This window comes from Choloepus didactylus, chromosome 6 (genome assembly GCF_015220235.1).
Source record: "Choloepus didactylus isolate mChoDid1 chromosome 6, mChoDid1.pri, whole genome shotgun sequence".
Lineage (NCBI taxonomy): Eukaryota > Metazoa > Chordata > Mammalia > Pilosa > Megalonychidae > Choloepus > Choloepus didactylus.
In genome coordinates this window covers 44719341-44745600 of record NC_051312.1, presented here as the reverse complement: position 1 = coordinate 44745600, position 26260 = coordinate 44719341, and the positions used below count along the sequence as shown (strand labels likewise).

Below are 26260 nucleotides of genomic sequence, written 5' to 3'. Positions count from 1 at the left end.
CATGCACTCTTTCTGGATCTAATATAATGCATGGACCGTCTTTCCTAAAACATACCAGTACCTAAGGAGGATCCCTGTAATTATGTGCCCAGATTGGAGAGTTCCTGCCAATTTCAGTTTTCTATTGCTGTGTAACAAATTACTACAAACTTACTGGTGTAAAACAATACCCATTTATTATCTCTGTAGGTCAGGAGTCTGAACATGGTGTGACTGGTTCTTGGCTTATGCTCCCGAAAGACAGAAATCAGGGTGTTGGTCAGGTGTTATCTGATGCTTGGGGTCCTCTTCCAAGCTCATTTGTTTGTTGTCAGAATTCAGTTCCATGGCCTTCCTTGTTTCCTTACTGGCTGTTGGCTAGGAACCACTCCCGGCTCATAGAGGCCACTCTTAGATCCTTGCCACCAGGTCATCTCCATAGGCAGCTCATAACACACCTATATGCTTCTCTAAGGCCAGAAAGAGAATCTCTGGCTTCAAATCTCTTCTTTCAGGAAGGCCCAGTTGCTTTTAAGAGCTCCTGGTAAGTCAGGCCCACCCAGGATAGTTTCCCTTTTATTAATTCAGAGTCAGCTGATTTGGGACTTTAATTATGTCTTCAAAATCCCTTTAGTTTTGTCATGTGATCTAAGCATGGGAGTGACATCCATCCGTCACATTCACAGTGGTACCCACACTTAAGTGGAAGGGATTATACGGGATGGGTACACCAGGGACGGGAATTTGGAGCCATTTCAGAATTCTGCCTATCATACTGCCATAAGTAAAAAGGTTTTATGTTTTTTGGTTTTTTTTTTGGGGGGGAGGATACTTATTATCTTGAATATGCTCAACAGATGCTAGGTTTTCCCCTTCTTCAATTCTTTTGATAAACAATGCCAAAATATTATTTTTGAGAAATTTTAAAAATATAATTTTTCTTTAGATTTTTGTCACCCTCAAGTTGTTTAGATTATGTAAAACAAGTTTTTCTTAAAATTGTAAAATGTACTTCTGAATTACTTGTAAGATATTTTATTTAAGAAAATACATTATTTGTACTCACTGTAACTTAACATAGTGAATTGAAGGTTTGGCATATTAGTAGCCTGTCCTTTTAGAAAACAAAGATAACTTTTGTTTTACAGAGTAATACAAAGGCAATTTCTAACTAGTTTACTTATTTTATATTTTTGATGATATGGGTTAGTTTATGACATTAGGTTGTGTTGATAGCAAGTGAGCAAAATTCAAGATGAGGCCTTGATTTTGTGACCATAAACAAACTGACTTGCAGTGGCATAAATAATGGTTTAGTGAATATCCTGTTGAAAGTCATAGGCACAATAAATTTGACACTTTCTGAATGCCATGTGAAAATTATTTCACTAGTATAAAGAATGAGGGTGTGGTTTAATTAATTAATTGCTCATCTACCAAATGACACCCCCATCCCCCAAAGAAGATTAGTTTGCTTAAAAAAAATTAGTATCTATACCCAATACTTTGATAAAATCCTAGTTGTTGTTTGGGTTTTGAAAATGCAGAAATACTGTAGCTATTGGACAAATAATATGCATCAGCAAGAAGGTAAGAAAAGAATATACTTTTCTGTTTTAAGTAACTGGTTTTGTATTACATCCTTGACATCTATATTCTTCTGTGTCTTTCTTTCCCATCTCCCTTTACTTTCTGAAAGCTGCCTTATATTCCTTGTTGCCAATCAGTTATCTAATTCCATTTCTCTCCAGGGATGCTGTCAAACTGGTAGAGTTGAAACAGATGGGCAAGATCGCAGAATCCAGACAGCCCCAAGCCCTTCCAGCCACTCCTGCAGTGCCTTTGCCCCCACAGGCCACCGCTGAGCCCTCTTATCCCCGGCCACTGATCCCACCATTGTCAACTCCTGGACAACCTAATGCATTGGTAATGTCATCTGAATAGATTTTTATTTTTCAGATTTAAGTGAGAGAGAAAATTAGGGCAACTGATGAATATTTTCTGAGTACTTTTACCAGTTCATTTTAGTAGTAGCAAAAAGTGGTAAAAGGAAAAAACACTCTACATGCATTGTTTTACAGATTTCCATGTATAAATCAAATTTGCTAGTACAGTGCCAACTTCCAAATGGAACTTGAGACTGTGATTCAATTTAAATTTATCACAAGTTCTACAACTTCAGTCCCATATGTATGCTCTATAATCACGATACTTCTCATATCTTTTTTCCTCCTATATGATGCTAATAATTGGTAGCTGACACTCTGTTTTGTGCATATGTTTTATTTTGTGACCAGGCAATGGATAGCCTCATAAGAAGAATATATAAACTGTATAGTTAGTCATTCTTTCTTTCTCACATACATGAAATATAACAACCCTTTTTGCTTTCAAGTTACTCTATTTTGCTCCTTCTTTTCCTAGTACCTGTCATGTCATTGGCTTCCCATCAGAAGAAATGTAAGATAACCAGATTTATTTGAAACTGAATGGACTCTTAAATATGAAGAAGTAAAATAAATGTACTCTGCTATTTCTCTTCCAATATAATATTTTTAAATAGTTGAAAACAGTACAAGTTGCATGGGAAACAGATTTTTAATATATGATATATGTATGATTTTTAATGTATGACTGCATAAATAGAAAATTTGTGTGTAGTCCAATCTTTTTACTATTTTCTTATAAAAGCAAATTACGTAATGGTATGTAAAGAGCATTTTTTTCTGATTGATCAAGTGTGTTGGGAACCTCAATAAAAAGATGTAATTCCTTGTCTAGAAGAGCATTTGTAAAAAAGAAATCAGCTGTACTTTTTGCTGCTTTATATTATCCTGACATTATTGTAATCTAGTCCCAGAATGGAGTAAAGGAAAAGAAAGGCATTAATGCAATTTGGGGTCCATCATGCTTTTGAGAGATTCAAAAACCAGAATGGAAAAGGTATAGTAAAGTTAAAGCAAGATTTTATCTTATTTATACCTAATATTATGAATTCCTAGAAAATAAGATAATCAAATGTAAGTTTTTAAAGATTGCAAACCAAAATAGAAACAATTTGGCAGTTTATCCAGTATATTGGATAATCTTCTTCCATCTATGCCATTTTTATAAGAAAGAACTGCCTGTAGTTGTTTTGTTGATTCATCAGCTGCTTTGAGTTTTATTAAGAAGTGGTATTTGTAACTAAAATTGACCTTGGGGCAATTGTTCATGATTTGTTTGATTTCTTTTGTAATTATCTTAAATACAGTAATGTAAAATGTCCCATATACAATTGAGAAATGTTTTCTATGTTTTTGTTACGGTCATATACTATAAAGCAAATAATATAAATAATTTATATTATAATTTAATTTAGAAATATTAATATATCCTTATACTAAGAATCTTTAAGAGTATTTTTTCCTATATTAATCTGTAATTGATGTCATAAGTTAGGTCACTGAAGCTGGATTCCAGTTATGAAGGATTTTGTTTTTTTTTTCCCAATCCCATTTAGGCTTTAATGATTGCTGTTTCCTTGCAGGGCACATTCACTGAAATCCCTGCTAGCAATATTCGAAGAGTTATTGCCAAGAGGTTAACTGAATCTAAAAGTACCATACCTCATGCGTATGCTACTGCTGACTGTGACCTTGGAGCTGTTTTAAAAGTAAGACAAGATCTGGTCAAAGGTTAGTAAAGTTAAATTTACTTAATGCAATACATATGCTGACTTAACTATCATGAAATCCTTTACTTAGAAAACCCACATTTTGTAACTTTTTATTTCAGTTCCATAATCTATTTGTACTCTATTCTGGTGGGTGCTTTTCTGTTAAAGAAAGGAATTGGTTCTGTTTTCCTATTTTAAAAAAAAAATTGGTCACATAGTATTGAATAAGTCATGGACATAGTACCTTTATGCAGAATAAGAGTTTCACTTCTGCTTTCTTTTATTCCTTCTTGTTATATGAGAATAAGGTGCATTTGGCTAACATTCAGTGTGTAATTATTGAGTACCAACTTTGTGTCTTCCACAGAGCTCTACAAATCATCCTGTTTTTTTTTCTTTTTTAAAGCATTTTCAAATGTTGAACCAACCTCGTATTTCTTATATAAAAGCCGTTTAATCCTTAACCTTCTAATATATTGCTTGATTTCATTTTCTAAAGTTCTGTTAAGAATTTTTACACCTATGCTTATGAGAAATATTGGCCTGTAGTTTTCTTATCTTGTGTGGTTTTTCTCTGGTGTTGTTATCAGGACTCATAGAATTGGTTGGGATGTGTTTCCTCCTTTATTTTCTGGGACAGAAAATAAAATTATTTCTTTGGTAGTATTGATGAGTGAAGCTATTTAGATTTGGGGTTTTCTTTTTGGAAGGTTTGAAACTATGAATTCAATTTATCACCCTTTGGAATTCATTTTACTTGGTTGCTTTGTGACATCAGCTCCCTAATGGGCTTAGCATCTTACCAAGAAGAGTTATAATTTTGTATTACTTTCTCTTGTGGCAAGATTGATAAATCATTTTAGATATAGACTTTCTAGATTTCGTATTAAGACACTCTGGAAGCCTTTAAAAGTTCAAGGAACCAAATGGAAAGCTACTCCAGAGGAAGTGATCAATTTTCAGAAAATTCATCACTGTGTTAACAAATTTCAATTAGTTAACCACTTATATGGATTAGTTTAGTATCTTTGCATGGTACAGGTTTCATATGTCCTTACAATTAGGAATTTTCTAATGAATATTCATTTTTCGTGTGTGTCTATATACACTTCCCTTTCTTATATAAAGATTAATATTCTATAAGCATTGTTCCACAGTTGTAACTTAACTGTATTTAAAGGATGTTTGATATGCTCTCACAAACTTTTTCCTACTCTGTCTTTCTCGGTAAATGTCACCAATGGACTCCTTTCTATGTATTTGAAAATTTTCATAATATACAGTTAATAAAGGAACTTGAAAAAAATCTCCTTTGGACATATTAGGTTTGAGATGCCTATGCAAGTGGAAATGTTGTGTAAGAAATTATATATGGGTATCTGAAGTTTGGCATAGGTCAGACTTAGAGGTAGAATTGGGAGGATCATCATCATACAAATGGTACCAAAACCGTGAAACTGAGTCCTCACCTGGAGAGAAGTCAACATGGGCAGAAAGGAATTTAGAATGAGTGAGTAGGCAGAGAGAGTGTAAGAAAACTTAAAGAGTATGGTGACATTTTCTTCTGTAAAAGAAAATGTTTCAAGATGAAGAAAGGGATCAATTCAAAGATGCTTATAAATGTTAGAGTGCAGTAAAGACAGAAAATTTTTTGTGCGTATTCTAGACTTAGGAGGTAGATTTGGGAATCATCCGCTTATAGATGGTTTTGAATGTCTTGACTCTGGATACCTATGGATAGTAAATAAAGTGAGAGAGAGGCTGAGGGAGCTATGAGAAGTAAGCATAGTGAGTTCATAAAATATTATATCCACATATTTGAATTCTGCAGACCATATTTTGTAAACAGTTATGATTAAAAGTTTCTAAGCACTGAAATCCATTTCTGTTTCTACTTCTAAAAGGGTTTTGAACAAGCAAAAATGTTTATGTATTTCTGGAAATCTAAATTAGAATATCATGATATTACACATACAGCTGTCAGTTACCATGACAGTTTGGCAGTATTTAAGTTTATGATAATTCATCTAATCCCTTTGAAATCTCCAGCATGCCTTTGGAATGAGTTATTGGTTAGTAAAATTCCTCAGTACTGTACTAACTGGGTTTGCATATCTTGCTGCATATCACTGACTATATCTTGATCTTAAAGTCTTTTCCTAGGAGCTCTTGCAAGATAAAATCAAGTGTAGTTCACATTTTCCAATACTTCCGTGCCCATTGGGAAAAGCAAAGGTATAAGTCAGATGCTTTAGTTTGATCAGCTCTGTGGGAAGGGTGGGGACCCCAGCTTTCTCTTCAATTTTGTTTTAGTGTTCATAATGATTTTGTTTCAAATGGATTCACCATAAAATTAGACGGAGAACCTCATTTTATTCATGCACTAGGACTTAGGACAGCATTGCTTCATCTTGGCATTTGCCATATCCTGTTTTGTTAAGTGGTAAAGCAACTCTTATTTAATGCAGTAGTCTAAACTTTTTTTCTCATATACCCTACTAGCAAAAAGAAATTTTTTAGCACCCAATGTATATATAATTGTTAATTTTAAATTCCTACATGTACCACTGTCCTAATATCAATTTATTACAAAGCATACACAGAATAACTTTTGAAAAAGAAGAGGAAAAAGTTCCTGGCTGTATTCACACAAAGAGATTATTCATCTTTTTAGAGACATAGGAATTGGTTCTTTCATAATCTTTCTGATTACGATTGCAATGTATCACTCAAGTTCTTATGGATGATATCTGAACAGATTTTAAAAATTGTAACAAGGGTTCCCAAAGTAAACTTTTACATTCGGGATAATACCGTTTATCCAGGATCTCATGTAATGAAAGATTTTCTAATCAGAGGACTCTTATTCATTAAACAAGCAAACAAAAACTTGTAGTATTTTTCATCATTGTTTGTCAGTGCAGTCCATGATTTGCAAGTTTGAAATCATTATGGTCAGTGTTAAGTTTTTTTCTACTAATTTCAATGCACTTATTTTTCTTTCAGATGACATTAAAGTATCAGTAAATGATTTTATCATCAAGGCAGCAGCTGTTACCCTTAAAGTAAGTAATAAACCCCAGATAGTTTGGGCCTCTGAATTAGTTCTCACATTTTGGGATTCCTATAATGATAAATAAAACTCTATTTTTTTAAGTCACAAAAATATATATTTTTACTACTAAAAATATTCTATCATTTTTAATCTTTTTACTCCCTTCTTTTACAGATAAAGAAACTGAGGTTCAAATGGGCTTACAACTAATTGTAGCAGAATAAAGACCATGTATCTAACAAATACTAATTGAGCCCCTGTCTTCTGCTAAATATGTTCTAGGCATTAGAGATAAAGCAGTAAAAAAAAAAAAAAAAAAAAAAAAAAAAGACCTGGTTTCTGTTCTTGTGGGGCTTATATTCTAGCTGGGGGAGAGATAAATAAATGTCAGATGGTAAAATGTACTTAGAAGAAAAAGAAAGCAGGAGTAAGGGGACAAAATAACAGGACTATTTTAAAAGTTAGGGAGAGAAGTCTTTTTTAACAAGGTGATGCTTCAGACAAGTCCAGAAAGAAGAAAGGAGTGAGCCAAGTAGATAACTGGTAGAAGAGTACTGCAGACAGAGGGAACAGCAGATACAAAGGCTGTGAGGCCAGATTTCACTATTCATAGACACAGCACTGGGGCATTAGTATACCTAGAGTGGAGTTAGGGAGGATGAAGAAGGGTAAGTGATTAGATTTTAAAGATAGGGAGGAGATAAGGGGTAACAAATGCATGTGAGGCTTTGTTGACATGATAAGGACTTGGAATTTTATTATGAATGAGAAAAAAAACCTTTGGAGAATTTTCAGCAGAAGACTAACCTGATCTGGCTTATGCTTTTTTTGTTGTTGTTGAATTTTATTTCGAAATAAATTCAAACTTATAGGAACAGTTGCAAAAACAGTACAAACCCCATACACAGAACTCCAGCATACCCCAACCTCCCTCCACCGATACCCCAGGTCCACCAACTTTAACACCCTGTCACTCTACCATTTCTTTCTTTCCCTCCCTCCCTCCCTCCGTATCATCCATCATCTATTGCTTTGTCTTCTGGACATATGAGAGCAAGCTGCACACATTCGTGAACAAACAATATAATTCACGTATACATTTCCCATGAACAAGAACATTCATTTATGCAATCACGTTAAGCGCAGCTACGAAGCTCAAGAAATTCAACATTGATACAAAGCTTACATTCTATATTTCATTTTTTTCTTGTGTCCCAACTGTGTCCCTTTGAGCCTCCTCTCCTCCATCCTCAGATCCCATCCAATCATCCTTGGCATTTAATTGTCATTATCTATTTAGACTGCCTTTTTTTTTTTTTTTCAATTGTGGAAACATATATACAGCATAAGTCTTCCCATTCCAACCCCTCCCAAGCATTCCACCAGTGGGATTAATTACATTCACAATACTGCAATGCCATCACCTTCCCACCATCCATTTCTAGAAGCTTCCCCTCACCCCAAAGAAACCCTTCACTCATTTCTTATTAACTCCGCAATGTCCCTTCCCTCACTTCTCATAACCCATACTCTGCTTTTCATCTCTATGATCATAATGTCTGATACTTTCTTTGTCTTTACCGTGGGGCTTAAATTTAACGTCTTAAATCTATAACAATCATGTTTTCTTTGATACCAACTTAACTTCAATAGGACATGTAAACTATCTTCCTATACTCCTCCATTCCCCCACCATTATGTAGTTCTTGTCAAAAATTACATATTTTATATTGAGTCCAAAACCACTGATTTATCATTACCGTTTATGTATTTTAGATCCTGTAGGAAGTAAACAGTGGAGTTACAAATCAAAAATACAGTAGTATTGGTATTTACATTTACCATGTGATCTTTACTGGAAATCCTTATTTCTTCATGTCGTTTCAGTCAGTTGTTTAGTGTCCCTTCCTTTCAGCCTACACAATTCCTTTTAGCATTTCTTATAGGACTGATCTACTGGTGATGAAGTCCCTCAGCTTTTGATTATCCGGGAATGTTTTCATCTCCCTCTCTTTCTTAACCTCCAGGTGTTTGTGAATTTTCTAAGTCTCTGATGGTTATTGACTTCTATTTGTATTCCACTGTGGTCAGAGAATGTGCTTTGAATAAATTCAATTTTTTTTAAAATTTATTGAGTCTTGTTTTATGTCCCAGCATATGGTCTATTCTGGAGAAAGTTCCGTGATCACTAGAGAATGTGTGTCCTTGTGATTTGGGATGTAATGTTCTATATATGTCTGTTAAATTTCTCTGTATCTCTCTCTCTTTTCTTTGTTTCTCTGTCAGTAGGGCTCCCTTTAGTATCTGAAGTAGGGCATGTCTTTTATTAGCAAAATCTCTCAGCATTTGTTTGTCTGTGAAAAATTTAAGCTGTCCCTCAAATTTGAAGGAGAGCTTTGCTGGATAAAGTATTCTTGGTTGGAAATTTTTCTCTCTCAGAATTTTAAATATGTCATGCCACTGCCTTCTCGCCTCCATGGTGGCCGCTGAGTAGTCACTACTATCTTATGTTGTTTCCTTTGTATGTGGTGAATTGCTTTTCTCTTGCTGCTTTCAGAACTTGCTCCTTCTCTTCAGTATTTGACTGTCTGATCAGAATATGTCTTGGAATGGGTTTATTTGGATTTATTCTTTTTTTAGTTCGCTGGGCATTTATGCTTTGTGTATTTATATTGTGTAGAAGGTTGGGGAAGTTTTCCCCAACAATTTCTTTGAATACTCTTTCTAGATCTTTACCCTTCTCTTCCCCTTCTGGGACACCAATGAGTCTTAAATTTGGACGTTTTATTTTATCTATGGTGTCCCTGAGATCCATTTTGATTTTTTCAATTTTTTTCTCCATTCGTTCTTTTATTCTTTCATTTTCCATTCTGTGTTTCTTGAGGTTGTTGAGTTGTTGTTCAGCTTCCTCTAGTCTTGTACTGTGAATATCCAGAGTCTTTTTAATTTGGTCTACAGTTTCTTTTATTTCCATAAGATCATCTATTTTTTTATTTACTCTTGCAATGTCTTCTTTATGCTCTTCTAGGGTCTTCTTCATGTTCTTTATATCCTGTGCCATGCTCTCATTGTTTGTCTTTAGTTCTTTGATTAATTGCTCCAAGTACTGTGTCTCCTCTGATATTTTGATTTGGGTGTTTGGGTTTCGGTTATACATATTGTCTGTTTTTATTATATGCTTTAAAATTTTCTGTTGTTTTTGGCCTCTTGGCATTTGCTTTACTTGATACGGTTCTTTTAGGATATGAAGGATTACTGAAGCATCAGTTCCTAATTTGTCAGATCTACAGCTTGGTGGCGTACACTTTCTCTAACCAGCAGATGGCATCCACGAGTCACCTATTCCCCTCAAGTCAGTTCTCCCCAACTTTTTCTTTGTGGTGTGTAGGGGTCTGATTCTTGTGAGGTTCATTTGGTGCACCAAGTTTGGGTGTGTTGTTGATGCTGTCCGCCCTGAATGTGGGGCGTGTGTCTGAGTGGTTAGGGAGGCAGGGCAGCTTTAATAATCAAACCTCCCAGGTGTTCCTGGAGATTTAAGGCTGTTCCAAGAGTCTAAACCTTCAGTTCGGTCTCGCCACAGATTGTCTCTGCCGCTGACCCACAAGTCCTTCGTATTGGTGCATGGTCCCTGGGATTTCCGAGTGGGTCTCTCTTCCCAGCCATGCCCTTCTAGGGCCTCTGCTGAGGGACGGTTATGCTACATCACAAGGGAAGTTCTGGGCCACCAGGCCATGCAGGGGCATTCCCAGCCCACTGTAAGGATGGCTGAGGAGACACTAAGATGGTGGCTAGGTGAGACAGGGCAAAAAAACACCTCCGTGAAAAACACTAGATAAAAACCAGAAAGTGACCCAGAATACCGGTTACAGTGATACGCCAGCTGGACGAGATCTGCTAGTATCACAGGGGCCGTATACTTTGTGAAACCAGGAGTCTGCATTCTGAAACGAGTGAGTAAGCTGGCTGTAAGACCCACAGCTGCGCAGCGTTGTGGGGAAGCCAGGGCTTGGCAGTTGGAGACGGAGTGGCTCTTTAAAAAAAAAAAAAAAAAATGGAAAAACCCAGGCGTGGCTGCAATTGCGGGAGTGGGAACCACGCAGTAAAACACAGCAAGAGGGGGCTGGGGCAGGCTCTCAGTGTCTGACCTGGAGGATAGTCCGCTGCAGATACCCTCGGGGCCGGGGGAGCGGAGGGGAGAGCTGGAAGCTGAAAGAAACCCCGCGGCTTGCAGCTGGCTCCCCGGAGGGCTAGATAAACTCCTGTCCGGGGCTGTGCCCACAGCCCAGAGCCACGCCAGTTGTCCCGGAGCTGGGAAGGAAGAACTGTGCGAGGAGGAAGGAGGAAGGAGGAGGAGGAAGGAGGAACTGTGCTGAGGTCGAGATGCCCCATTTGGCCATCTTTGCTTCAGTCTGAGAGCACCGCTGTATGCCCGGCAGCCCGGGGCTTCCCTTGAGGGATGGCGCGCACTGGTGATGTAGCATGGCATTCCCTCGGCTGAGCTCCTGGAGGATCACGGCTGGGAGGGGGGACCCACTCGGAGAATCCAGGGACGCTACGCCAAGTCCGGTGGTTTGTGGGACAGTGAGAGAGAGGGTCTGGGGCTGAACTGAAATGAAGGCTGAGACTCTTGTGGCCTTGAATCTCCGGGAACATGGGGATTTGAATATTAAAGCTGTTCTTCCTCCCTGGCCACCCGTACACACGCCCCACATTCAGGGCAGACAGCTCCAGCAACACACCCAAACTGAGTTCTCCAACTGAACCCCACAAGAATCATTTCCCCACGCTCCGCGGGAACAAAGTTGAGAACTGACTTGAGGGATAGAGGTGACTCACAGACGCCATCTGCTGGTTAGTTAGAGAAAGTGTACATCACCAAACTGTGTTTCTGAAAAATTAGATTGATATCCTTTTTTTTTACAACTTGAAAAAACCCTGTCAAACAAAACAAATGCCAAGAGGCCAAAAACAACAGAAACTCTTAATGCATATGATAAAACCAGATGATATGGAGAATCCAACTCCAAACACACAAATCAAAATATCAGAAGAGACTCAGTACTTGGCAGAATTAATCAAAGAACTACAATCGAGGAATGAAAACATGGCAAAGGATTTAAAGGACATCAAGAAGACCATGGCCCAGGATATAAGCAACATAAAGAAGACCCTAGAAGAGCATAAAGAAGACATTGCAAGAGTAAATTAAAAAATAGAATATCTTATAGAAATAAAAGAAACTGTTGGCCAAATTAAAGACTCTGGATATTCACAATACAAGATTAGAGGAAGTTGAACAACGTCTCAGTGTCCTAGAAGTCCACAGAACAGAAAATCAAAGAACAAAAGAAAGAATGGAAAAAAAAATCGAAAAAATCAAAATAGGTGTCAGGGATACAATAGATAAAATAAAACGTCCAAACTTAAGACTCATTTGTGTCCCAGAAGGGGAAGAGAAGGATAAAGATCTAGAAAGAGTATCCAAAGAAATTGTTGGGGAAAACTTCCCCAACCTTCTACACAATAAAAACACACAAAGCATAAATGCCCGGTGAACTCCAAATAGAATAAATCCAAATAAACCCACCCCAAGACATATTCTGATCAGACTGTCAAATACTGAAGAGAAGGAGCAAGTTCTGAAAGCAGCAAGAGAAAAGCAATTCACCACATACAAAGGAAACAACATAAGACTTAAGTAGTGACTACTCAGCGGCCACCATGGAGGCGAGAAGGCAGTGGCATGACATATTTAAAATTCTGAGAGAGAAAAATTTCCAACCAAGAATACTTTATCCAGCAAAGCTCTCCTTCAAATTTGAGGGACAGCTTAAATTTTTCACAGACAAACAAATGCTGAGAGACTTTGCCAATAAAAGACCTGCCCTACTTCAGATTCTAAAGGGAGCCCTACCAACAGAGAAATAAAGAAAGGAGAAAGAGATATAGAGAAATTTAACAGACATATATAGAACATTACATCCCAAATCACCAGGACACTCATTTTTCTCCAGTGATCACGGATCTTTCTCCAGAAGGGACCATAAGCTGGGACATAAAACAAGCCTCAAGATATTAAAAAAAGAAAAAAAATTGAATATACTCAAAGCACATTCTCCAACCACAATGGAATACAAAAGAAGTCAATAATTTTTGAACTGTAACTCCACTATTTACTTCCTACATGGTATAAAATACACAAACTCTAATGACAAATCAGTGGTTTTGAACTCAACGTAAAATGTGTAATTTTAGACAACTATATAAATGTGGGGGAATGGAGGAGTATAGGAACATAGTTTATGTGTCCTATTGAAATGAAGGTGGTATCAAAGAAAAAGAAGATTGTTACGGATTTAAGAGGTTAATTTTAAGCCCCACAGTAAACACAAAGAAATTATTACAGAATATAACCATAGAGGTGAAAAGTAGAGTATGGGTTAAGAGAAATGGGGGAAGGGGCAATGGGGAATTAAGAAATGAGTGTAGGGTTGCTGTTTGAGGTGAAGGGAAATTTCTAGTAATGGATGGTGGGAAAGAGCATTACAGCATTCTAAATGTGATTAATCCCACTAATGGAAGGCTAGGGAGGGGGTGGAATGGGAAGATTTAGGCTGTATATATGTTTCCACAATTGAAGAAAAAAAAAAAAAGTCTAAATACATGACAATTGAATGCCAAGGATAAACCTGGATGGGATTGGAGGATGGAGGACAGGAGGCTCAAAGGGTCACAGTTGAGACATAAGGAAAAGGAAATATAGAATGTAAGCTTTGTATCATTTTTGAATCTCTTGTACTTCTTAGCTGCGCTTAATGGGATTGCATAAAAGAATGTTCTTATTCATGGGAAGTATATATGTGAATTATAGTGTTTGTTCAGGGGTGTGAGCAGCTTGCTCTCATATGTTCAGAAGACAGAGCAATATATGATGGATGATAGATAGGGAGGCAGTGAGGGAGGGAGGGAAAGAAATAGCGATGTGACAGCGTGTTAAAGTTGGTGGATTGAGCTATTGGGGAAGGGGCGTCAGGGTATGATGGAATTCTGTGTATATAGGGTTAGTATTGTTTTTGCAACTGTTACTATAACTCTGAATTTATTTCAAAATAAAAAAAAAATTTAGAAAAATAAGGATGGCTGAATGGGGCTTGTTAATTTCCCCCTTTTCTCACAGTTCTGCCTTCCCAGTTCCGGGACAAATAGCTGCGGGTGCACTAAAGGCTATTGCCTGATATTGTGGCATGTGTTCATGTTGCTGGGAACATTTTCTGTCACACTGGGTCCCTTGGCACGTCTCTGGGCTGTGGTGCCTGCGCCAGGCAGGAGCATTCCCAGCGCACTGTGAAGATGGCTACAAGGGGCGTGGTTTTTTTTCCCCTTTTACCTAAGCTCTATCTTCCTTGCTCTGAGACAATTAGCAGTGGTTGTACAAAAGGCTATCTTTCACGGCAGATATTGAGGCGTTCACACAGCCCATTCCTGCCGTGCTTCACCGTGTGGTTCTCGCTGCTGTATCTGCAGCCGCTTTTGGGTTTTTTTTAAAAAAGAACTAGTCCACCTCCAAATGCCAACCCACGGTTTCCCCACACCGCAGCATGGCTGCCAGACATTCAGCCGGCTCACTCACTCATTTCCGAACGCAGAAGTGCACAGTCTTCACCAAGTGCACGGTCCCTGTGGATTTAGTAAACCTTGTCCAGCTGGTGCATCACTGGGACTGGTGTTCTGGGTGACTTTCTGCCTTTTATCTAGTGTTTTTCACAGAGGTGTTTTTTCGCCCTGTCTCACCTAGCCGCCATCTTAGGTTCTCCCCTGGCTTATACTTTAAAAAGAGAAACACAGGAGAGACAGCTCTAGTTGCTGTGTAGGTAGAGACTGTTGAGGGTGTAGAAAATGATGGGGGCTTGGACTAAGGTGGTAATGGTGGAGTTTGGGTGAAGTGGAGATTTTGGTTACATCTCAAAAGTAGAGCCAAAAGGATTTGCTTAGGAGGATGCCATTGCTTTTGGCCCAAGCAATCAGAGAAATGGGGTTTTCCATTTACTAAGACTGGGAAAACTGGGAGAGGAGCAGATCTGAGGAGGGGAATCAAGAGTTTGGTTTTGGACATGTTAAGCCTAATAGGTGTCCAATTGGAGATGGAGGGAGGCAGGTGAACATTTGAGTTCAGTGGAGGTGTCTGATTAGAAATAATAAATCTAGATCCAGGCTGTCTGGCTTCCTACTGAGTACAATTTTCCATCATGCCTTCTTTCTGTAACTGGACTATTTTCTGAGATTACTGCTTCTTAAGTACTTATCTAAAGTACATTTATAATGAATTTATTTTTATTTCTTGAAAAATGCATTAAGAAGATTTTGTGGACATTCGTGTGCTCTTCTAAAAATGGGCTTTTTCGTGCCTAGCACACTCAAAAAAGGCTGACCTTTTGTATTCTGATTGTTGATAAATACTTAAGCATAAAAATAAATTTTCAGAAAGTAGAGAAATGACTACTCTGCTTTACACAGTAGTGTTATAAAAAGTGAATTTACCTTTCACTGGCTTCAAGCATAAATTTCAGCATGAATTTTTTTTAAATCATTCTTCCCAGGGCGTAGAGAAAATTAAAGAAGATCTTAGTGCTAAATATTTTTTAACTGAACTGTTGCGTATTTGAGATAATCATAATCCTAAACAGTCAAGTCCCTAGTGAGTCACTTGCAGATCCAGGGTATACTCGAAGAAAATTTCCCATCTATACTTGGTATACTAACAACCACGTCTGTACTGTTTAACTGTTACGCTCCTAGAATCTTGGGTAGTATCTGAAAGGATTCTGTTAGCTACCTTTAGCTTCAAAATCTGTACCATTAATCTTGAAAGGAAAAGATTACCTCATTTTTAAGGCTTTTGATACATAATGCTAAATTGAACCCCATGTTTTCTTCTAGTATTTTTTTGGTTACATTTTTAACATTTGACACTTGGTTTATATAGAATTTATTTTAGGTTAGAGACTGAAGCAGGATCTTCCAAATAGAAAGCTAGACATTTTTCCAACACAATTTACAATAATCCATGTTCTTTACTAATTTGAAATTTCCAAATAATCTTAAACCAAATTCTTATATATACTTAGGTCTGTGTTTTAGACTCTTTTCTGTTTCACTGATCTTTGTGTCTGTCCCCAGCCTAAACAATGTTTGAATTACTATAGTTTTATAGTGCATATTGATATTTTGTGAAATTCTCACCCTTAAGCCAAGCCACATTTAACCCTTGCCCCAAAAACATACTTTTCTGTGATATTTGAGATTGGGGTTGCATTGAATTTATAGACAATTTAATGGGAAATGACATAATCATGGTGTTTCATCTATCTAATAGCAAGTCACATCGCCCCATAAAATTTACTTGAGATCCTAAGTGTTTCTTTTTAAGTTTATTCTCAGTTATTATGCAGTTTTTGTTGGGATTGTTAAAAGGGTCTTTGAATTTTTATGCTCTGTAGCTAGTAATTTTAAGCATGTTTAGATGTTACTGGCTAGGGTATGTATATTCTTAAACTATATATTCATCTTATAGAATAATCTTATTTGCTTTTCAGTTGATTCTCTTGGGCTTTCCAGGTGTTTATTCCATGTACAAATAATGATAATTTTAGCAAGATTATCAAGATACACTGTTCCCAGGCATTTGGTCATTTCATTTGCTTTTTTTTTTCATCCTGAGTGTAGATATAAGTATGTAAATATATATATGTGCTCATATGTAGTATATATCATATGTTTATGAAACTTAGGAAATCTCCCTTAAGGAGGGAAGTCATTTGTTGAGGGCATGATAGTATATTTCAGGGCTGCACTAGAAAATCAGGCTTCTTTCGTTCCAAAGGAATGGTATGATTGGTAGCGCCACCCTTTTCACCTCCCCCTTTCCCCTCATGGTCATGTTAGTCACCACTGAGGCCGGAAGGGTAACAAACATGTATAAATACCTTCTAGCAATCATGTTTAACAAAGGAAGCCCTTTTTTTAAACTATCATATAAGCAGATCAAAACGTGTACATCATCAGAAAAGACGGTGTGTTTATTCATTCTCCCCAAACACAAAAATATTTAATGCAGAAATCCAAGAAAACCCTATTTTTCAAACCAAATTTTAATTTTTTTCCTTCCATTTAGTTATATTCATTTGAGAAAATTCATAATAATACATGAATTATTTTTTGTAACCACCTTGTTTTAATGCTGCTTCTTTAGTAACATTATTTTTCTATTTCTGTTTTCTAGCAAATGCCAGGGGTTAATGTAAGTTGGGATGGAGAAGGCCCAAAGCAACTGCCCTTTATTGACATCTCAGTGGCTGTGGCAACAGACAAAGGTTTAATTACACCAGTCATAAAAAATGCTGCTGCCAAGGGTATACAAGAAATTGCTGACTCTGTAAGGGTATGTATTAATAACTATGCTTTCAAGATGTTAGGGTTTAGTTTTAGTAAAGTTATCAGACCTAGCTACACTGTGGGTGTTTTTATTGTTTATCTTTGAGGTTTGGTGGTGTTTTTGTTTGTTTGTTGTTTCTGTTTTGGTATTTTCAAATGATTGTCAATTGTGTATATAGGTTTTTAAGTTTTTATCCAGGTTTAACCCATTTTCAGAAAATTTAATATTCAAAAATTCAGAAGTACAGATAAATAGGGGCCAACACATCCAAATTATAGAAGTATGCTTTATTTCACAAAGTCTAGAATTCAACTCTAAAGATGGTATTTCAGATAGCATTTTGAAAGTTAAAATAAAACGGGAACTATACTTCTATGGATGTGGTAACAGATAGACCTCAGTGTTAATGTCATTTTATTCTTAAAAGGCAGTTTATTTTATTCATTCTGTTTCTAGAATTGATACCATTAGAAGTACTTAGCTTTCTGGAGGCAAATGAATTTTATTTTTCCTAGAGTTTTTGTAACTCTAATACGGAAGAATCTCATTTCACCAAAAATTTTTATATATAGGCAGGAACACAGGCAGTAGGTCAGCTTTGACAGCATCAGTAATTTCCAAGGGTACTTTATAGCAGAAGTATCACAGGTCTTGAAGTGTTAGCATTGAAAATTTCAGAGTCATTTAGATTCATTCTTTCCTTTTTCTATTTACCAAGGGCCCTATTGTATATATAGTGGTAAGACAAGGTATAAGGGGGATAGAAAGTAGAAGTTAAAACTTCTTTGGGGACTAATAGTATATAAATGCAAGTCAGAAGAATGGAGATGGTTTATTAGAATACTACATGCTTTTTTTTTCATAAAGGGTCTTTGGCAGCATTGAGGATACATATATTTCAGTGTTTTTGTGAAGTTCAAATGAGATTGCATGTTGAAAGAACCTGTAAGATGTAAATTACTATGTAAAAGTTAGTTATTGAATTTAACTGTAGAGTCAGAATCACCCTTATTTTCATATGCATTAAATTTTAAAAATTAACCATTGTAGGAATGTTTTTTGATTCTCACCAATGTGCCAGTTTTACTGTAATACATAATTCTTATAGTAGGTGTTGGCATTCTCATCCTTGCATCCTGAAAGAACCTAAGTTTAGGAGATGTCTTAGTTTGCCAGAGTTGCTATGACAAATACCACACACGGGGTTGGCTTAAGCACAAGCATTTATTAGCTCACAGTTTCAGAGTTAGAAATCCAGACTCAAAGCATCTGTGAGACCTTGCTTTCTCCCGAAGTCTATAAGTGTTCTGGTGCTGGTTTGCTGGCAATGAGTGGGGTTCCTTGGCTTGCATCTCTGTCTCCTATCACACGGCAATCTTTCTTTCCTTGTATCTGCCCTTTCAGTCCTGCTGGCTTCTAACTCCTTTGGCTGCCTCTGAATTTCCTCTCCGAATGAAGACTCCAGTCCTGTCGATTAAGTCCAATCCTCATCCAGTTTGGCCACACCTAAATAGGATCTTAGAAGACTCTATTCCCAAATGAGTCCTTACCTTAACTGATAACACATCCTCAAAGGGTCCTATTAATGGATTGACACCCACAGAAATACAGATTAAGATTTAAAACATTTCTTTTGTTGGGGTACATAATTCAGTCCACCACAGGAGGTAAGAAGCAATCTCAGCAGCTCCTGGCCAGGTCTTACAACAATAAGAAGAGCAGTCATAACCCTTTGGAGTGTAACAGGACCTCTAGTATTCCTTTAACATTTCCTGTAACTCACAGCAACTCTTGAAGTTTGCTGTGTCTGGCTTATTCCTGTCTGTGCTTCTCATTCTCCCTGCTTCTTTCTCCTACCCTGCTGTAATCAACACTCCACCCTCTTTTGAGCACTTATGGTACTCCAGACAGTGGGCTAAGCACTTCATTTCATACTCCTAATATCCCAGTGTTATAGTATGAAACTTATCTCTCCCATTTTGAAATCAAGGAAACTTGAGTTTTAGCAACTTGGAGAAATTTGCCCAATGTGAAATCCAGATAGTTTGATCCTAGAGCCATCCGAATCACCACTATATTATACCACCTCTCCACTTCCTTTTACTGTTTACTTTTTCTCCCCCCCACTCCCCACCCCCACCCCCGTCTACTTAGTCTCCACTTCTTTGCCATTCCTTCGTCTTAACCTCACGTATACCCAAACGAATATTTGATTTGGTCCACCAAGTGTCTTCGGTTATGGAGTAATCCTTTTAGGCAGGGTGTCGTATGCCTGGCAGGCCACTTTACAGGCCACTGACCATCTTAGACTCAATTCCAAATCAAGCAAGATTTTATTGGAATCTGCCCTACAGCGTCTGCCTGGGTATCCAAGTATAGTTGTGGCTCTTCTTACTTTGGGGATTAAATACATTTGCTTTTCTTTGTTTTAATATTGTTACATTTTGATTCTTGTTCCCAAAGAAACGTAGACAGTAGATGTTCCTTTTGTAGAAGAATGCGATATTTATACAGTTTGAACTTTGTTAGTATTGCCACATCAAACTTTGTACTGTGGCTTTTTAAAAAATGCAATGTTTATGTACTTGAACAGACAAAATTTAGAATGGCTTTAATCCCACTCAATTACAGTGTTTTTTTTTATTCAATTTATTGAGATATGTTCATATACCATGCAGTCACACAAAGCATACATTCAGTTGTTTACAGTACCATTATATAGTTGTGCATTCATCACCAAAATTAATTTTTAAACATTTTCATTACCACACACACAAAAATAAGAAGAATAAAAATTAAAGTAAAAAAGAACATTGGGTGCCTTTTTTTTCCCCCCCATTTTTCTATTCATCCATCTACACACTGAACAAAGGGGAGTGTGGTCCATACGGCTTTCCCAATCACATTGTCACCCCTCATAAGCTACATTTTTATACAATTGTCTTCAAGATTCCAGAGTTCTGGGTTGTAGTTTGATAGTTTCAGGTATTTACTGCTAGCTCTTCCAATTCATTAGCATCTAAAAAGGGTTGTCTATATTGTGCGGAAGAGTGCCCACCAGAGTGACCTCTCGGCTCCTTTTGAAATCTTTCTGCCGCTGAAGTTTATTTCATTTCCTTTCACATCCCCCTTTTGATCAAGAAGACGCTCTCCTTCCCATGATGCTGGGTCTAGATTCCTCCCTGGGAGTCGTATTCCATGTTGCCAGGAAGATTTACTCCCCTGGATGTCAGATCCCACATAGTAGGGAGGGCAGTGATTTCACCTGCCAAGTTGGCTTAGCTAGAGAGAGAGGGCCACATCTGAGCAACAAAGAGGCATTCAGGAGGAGGCTCTTAGGCACAATTATAGGCAGGCCTAGCCTCTCCTTTGCAGCAACAGTCCTTCACAAGGGCAAGTCCTGTGGTAGAGGCTCAGCCCATCAAACCACCCAGTCCCCTATGTGTAATCACAGTGGTTTTAAACAGGTGAAATCTGCTTCAGACCAGATAGAATAATATGCCTAATTCATGTATGAATATACTATTTGTGATCTACTTGTAAGGAACTTATTTATAGTAATAGTAAAATGTAATTTAGTTTATAATGATTATAGCAACAACCACTGCAACAACAATAGTGACTAGCATACTATGTGCTAGCCTTTGTTGTAAGCCTTTTGTATGTATTAACTCTTTTAATCCTCTTTAAAACCATCCTGTCAAATACAAGATAATAATAATAATTTGATTAGATTGATGAAGAAACTGATGCCAAAAAAAAAAAAATAAGAGCGTAAATAACCTTATCCAAGTTCTCATACCTAGTAAGTGATGGAGCTGGGATTTGAACCCAATCAGTCATGCTCTAGAGTGGAACCCACACTCCTCATCACTAAGCTTTGCTACTTCTCACTTAGTAGTTATACAGCTATTAAACCAGTAGTGTTTTCCTCTCAAAAATATTTGGGGAACAGCTCCTCAGTTTCCGTAAATGAGCAAAGTTGAACATAGCTGAAGATTCAATGATTATACAAAACACACTGTGATTAGTTGACTTGCCACATGGAAGAAAAGGAATACATTAGTTGGTTTTCTGCATCTGTAGCACCAATCTTTTGCCTCAGAATTTAAGAAATAAAGAAACATGTGACTGGAGAGAGCAGAGAGTTTTTTTTGTTTTTTTGTTTTTTTTTAAAGAGCTGAGTCAGGAGAGTAGTAGAACAAAGAAGCAGGAACGTGACTTTGTGGACTTAGCAGACAGGGACAAGAGACCCTGCAATGAAAAGACTGAAGCTCTGTACATGATGGGGCAGGAAGCAGTCTTTTTGGGCAGCAGTGTGGCCATGGACATGTTGAGCTGTGGACTTCCCTAGCAAAGCATACTATCTGGCACCCACTTCTCCCTGATCTTCATTGGCTGGCTCCTGTTTGTCCTTGATTTTCTCAGCTCTTAGGCCTTCTGTGGCTTCCATAATTAAAGTAGCTTCCTGACACTGTTTATTGCATTACCCTGTTTTATTACCTCATATGGTTTATCAGTCTTTGAAATGGCTTTATTTGTTGATTAGGGTCTATATTCCCTACTGCCTACTATTATGTAGAATAAGACTAGGAATATTGCCTGTCTTGCTCATTGCCATATATCCAGTTCTAGAAGGGTGCTAATAATATAGTGTTGCTAACTGAATGTTTGTTAGTTGATTTTTCAAAGGGTTTGTGGGCTAGAAATCCATCTGTGGACTAGGTTAAGAGCACCTTCACTAGGGACTCACTTCTTGACCCTCAAGGTGTCAGTGTCTGTGGCTAAATGCATGCCTCGCCAAGTTAATGTCTGTAGTCCCTGAATAAAGTAATATAGTAATAACCTAATCGTTTAGCCTTGGATCCCATGTTGTTCTTAAATCTTCACTAATTGTAACAATTTTAAAAGGCAGAGGCAAAGTTTATCTCATAAGTACCCAGTAAAGTTTTTGAATGAATTAATAGGGCATGTGATACATTCAGAACCAATGATCCTCCTCAGAATCTATACTTATTCCAAACCTTAAAGTTCAGATTTGAATTCATTGACAAGAATATCCTGCTGACCTATTTAGAATCTAGAGAGATTTTTTTTTTCAAATGTATTATATGTGCTTGCAGCTTAGGTTTTAAAATGAATTTTGATTTTTATTTGTTCCAGCTAGTAATTCATCAGGATATGTTGTCTACTTTTAGAAGAAATGTCTTTCAGAGTTCATATGATTTGTGTCTGTTCAAATCATGTGAATAATTACATTGCTTAAGGCAAGAAAAATACAGTAGTAGATTCTTCTCTTTACTTCTGTTATTCCAGACTATACAAATCAAAGCTCATCTCTTTAATTTTGGTTTTGAATCCCATGTAGTATATATTTGTAATTGAATTAGATATCAGTAAGTCAGCTGAGATGTTAAGATCATTTTTAGGTTTTGAGATTTTTGAAGAATGTTTTTAGTTTCAATAATTAAATCATCTGTGATTTAAAGATAGTTATCACTTGTGATTGCAACAGTACTTCTGTTGGCTACATACTACAGAATGCTAAGTAAGCTCCAGATTTATTTAATTTACCCCAAAATGGCAATCGCTTTATTTTTCTTTAGTCTTCCCCTCATAAAGCAATTCATTATTAATTTTTCATGTATGAGGACTCAACCTCTGCTCCCTTTTGAAGCATTGAAAAATAAAAGTGAACAGAACTGTGGTTAATTGCCTGTGCAAGTATGAGGAAAATTTAACTACTTTTCTTAGTGTCACTCTCAGTGTCATATGCTTTGTAAGCTTTTAGAATTGTGTTGTCAAGAGTGAAATGAAACCAGTACATTCTTGACATTCCTTTTGGCAGTTCCTTGTGCTTCAGCTATACGGTCAAAAACCAAAAATATCCATTCTGTAGGGTCCTGTAATTCCACTTCTGAGAATTTTTCTTGAAATAATTCAAAAGAAACCAATGAACCAACATAAATAATAGCACTGGGGAAATGACTAAGTAAATTATGGCAGATAACTTTCTTTAGAATGTTAAACAGACATTAAAGAATCATTTATAAAGACTGTAGTAACACAGAAGATGCTTATATTATTGAGCAATGAAATATAAAATTTCTATTTCTTTTTACAACTGTGTTAATTTATAGATATGTGTGTAATAAGTGTGAAAGCAAACACTGAAAGAAGAAAATTATAATATATGGTTGTGGGGATTTTGAGCACATCATTTTTGTTGCCATTGCTTCATTATTTAAAACCTACTAGATTGCAAAAAAATGGCTTAGACTGTTCTAATATTTTATCTTACAAAAAATGTATAGACAAAACAGAAAATTGCATTTTGCACGTGCATGTGTGTGTATATATAAAACAGTGCAAGATTCTGCATAGTAGTAATGCACAAGATAATTCCAATATTGAAATTCTGTGAAGTTTTTTAGAGTTTTTGATTTAATATTTAACTCCTTGGATTACCTGTGCTCTAAACTTTAATTTATTCTTTTAATTGTGTTAAATAGATAAAATTATTTACAGTATCTTAAGAAGTCAAATCAAGCATGCCAGAGATGAGAGCTTACCCTGTACAAATATTTCAAGTGTTACATGTAACTGACAGGATTAACTGTATAAAATATTGTTGGTTGTCATGCCTTGCTTATATTTTTCTCAGGTCCTATCAAAGAAAGCAAGAGATGGAAAGTTGTTGCCTGAAGAATATCAAGGAGGATCTTTTAGGTAAAATTTAAACTTTTAATTTGTCAATGACATCAAGTGGATATGACTTATTACTGTCTATTGCAACCTGTTTCATTAATTTACCTGAAACATTTTTTTTTTTTTAATTTAACCTAAGTATCACATACTTTGTTTAGACAACAGAATATGTTAAAATATTTTGCGTTCTAGTCAGGCTCTCATAACAAAGCCAGTAGCCATCCACTAGCGTTGAAATGTTTTTGTGAATGGACATTGACCAACATGGAATAGCATTCAGGGTCTTAAACTTTTTTTAGAAAATAAATTTTTAAGAATAATAGATTTATAAACCTCAGCTATTTTCTTTGTACTTGTGATGTTTTTCACTTTAAGTTTCTTTGGGGAAAAAATATTAATACTTAGACCCTTCAGTTATTACCAGCTCTATTTTTTGTTAAAGTATAACTTAAAGTGCACTAAGTGTAGCTTGAATTTTTATAAAGTGAAGAAACCCATGTAACCACCACCCAGATCAAGATATAGCATGTTATCAGCATCCTAGAGGCCTCCCTTGACCCTTCCTAGTAATCACCCCCTGGAAGGTAGCTGCTAATCTGAAAATTATCACCGTAGATCTGCTTTGCTAGTTTTGCTTTTTATATAAATACCATGTATTCTTATCGTTGATGTATTAATGTCTTACGTTGTATCAGTGAGATTCACCATGTCGCCATGTGAAGCAATCATTTATTCCTTATTATTGCAGCTTATAGTATTTTCCATTTTCCAAAAGTATATGTTTGTTGTAGAATGCTAAGTGAATGAAACAGAATGTAAATTGTATGTATATTTTTTGTCATTTTTTATTAATCATATTTTTTGTTATAGAATATAGCATAAATACATAGAAGTGATAACTTTCCAAGTGCAATTTTACAAGTAGAGAGCAAATTTCAAAGAATGTTATGGGTTACAGTTCCACAGTTTCAATTATTTCCTTATTGTGAAATATAACATATATGCAAAAAGGTCTGTTCAAAAATTGATTGTGGTGGTGGGTACACAACTATGTGATGGTGCTGAAAACAGTTGTTATAAGCTTTGGATGATTGTATGGTGTGTGAGTGTATTTCAGTAAAACTGCATTTAAAAAAAGGTGATAACTTTCAAATTACAATTTAACAAGTAGCTATAGAATAAATTTCAAAGGATGCCATGGGTAGCACTTGCACCATTTCAATTCTTTCCTTCTAGCTTTTCTAATACCCTAGCAACTAAGAAGAAGAAAATTATATAGAGATTCAGTATTCATAATCCTTTGTTAAATTCCATTTTGTCTGTTGCTACCCCTTCTTCCAGTTTAATCACTTTCCAGATCTTCTGGGATGTCTAGACAGTGACCACCCTAACTTGTTCATGCTGAAAAGGGGTGTCAGTGTTTGGGGAAAAGGGGACACATCTGGTTGATGTTCTTGAAGAGGCTGTTGCTTCTGAGTTTTGGGGCTTAGCTGGCATAGAAGTTCTCTGGAGGATTTAAGTTTCTGAAGAATAAACTTAGTGATTGAAACTATCGTAGAGTCTTAGGTAGGGTATTCTTTAGGGTTTTCGGGAGTACTATTGACTTGGGCTTATCATACTGTGGTCATTTGGCACATCTAGGTGAAGCCTGCGTAGGAGTAATATCCAGGGCAGCCTTTTGTCTCTATTTGCATTCTCTTAGCCATTGAAACCTTATTTTGTTGCCTTTCTTTTCCCCCTTTTGGTAAAAAAGACATTCTCAACCCCTCGATGCCAGAGTCCAGCTCATTCCTGGAATCTATGTCCCATGTCACCAGGGAGACTCATTCATCTGGGGGGTTCTGTCCCACATCGGAGGGAAGGTGATTAATTTATTTGCGGAGTTAGGCTTAGAGAGAGAAAGTCCACATTTGGACAACAAAGAGAGTCTCTGGAGGTGACTCCTATGCATAATTATAGGTGGGTTTACTCCCCCCTTTACAACCATAAGTGTCACCAGAGCAAGCCTCAAGATCAAGGGCTTGACTTATAAAGCAGGGGATTCCAAAGTTTGTATAGCATATGTTCTGCCCAAGATAATCCATCTATATCTCACATTATTATCACTTAATTGTACAATCCTCATGACTCTCCATTTTTAACAATTCTCATAACCCAAAACACCTCTTAGTTCTTTTCAGCCCTTAATTATTTGTCCCTACTAGTATGCTATTCCTCTTCATTATAATCCCTAGTATGCTATAGGTAGATTTTTCCCATATACTGTTCTGTTGTGAACTCCCTGTGCTTGTCTATATTTGTAGTGCTGATCTGAGGGATACATGCCTTTAAACAACCCCTTTCAATCCTATTCACCTTCAGTACGACTCTGATACTTACAATCCCATTACCAAACAGTCATCACCCCTATCCATTCCTATACTTTGAA

General features: G+C 36.7%; 1 protein-coding gene across 1 annotated transcript in view; it reads left to right on the top strand.

Annotated features, from left to right (window-relative positions):
* Window positions 1–26260, top strand: part of PDHX (pyruvate dehydrogenase complex component X) — a 108154-nt gene that overhangs the window by 70265 nt on the left and 11629 nt on the right. Inside the window, 5 exon segments of the mRNA XM_037840059.1 lie at window positions 1731–1905; window positions 3509–3656; window positions 6644–6702; window positions 16972–17130; window positions 23789–23853. Coding sequence (XP_037695987.1) covers window positions 1731–1905; window positions 3509–3656; window positions 6644–6702; window positions 16972–17130; window positions 23789–23853 — 606 coding nt within the window.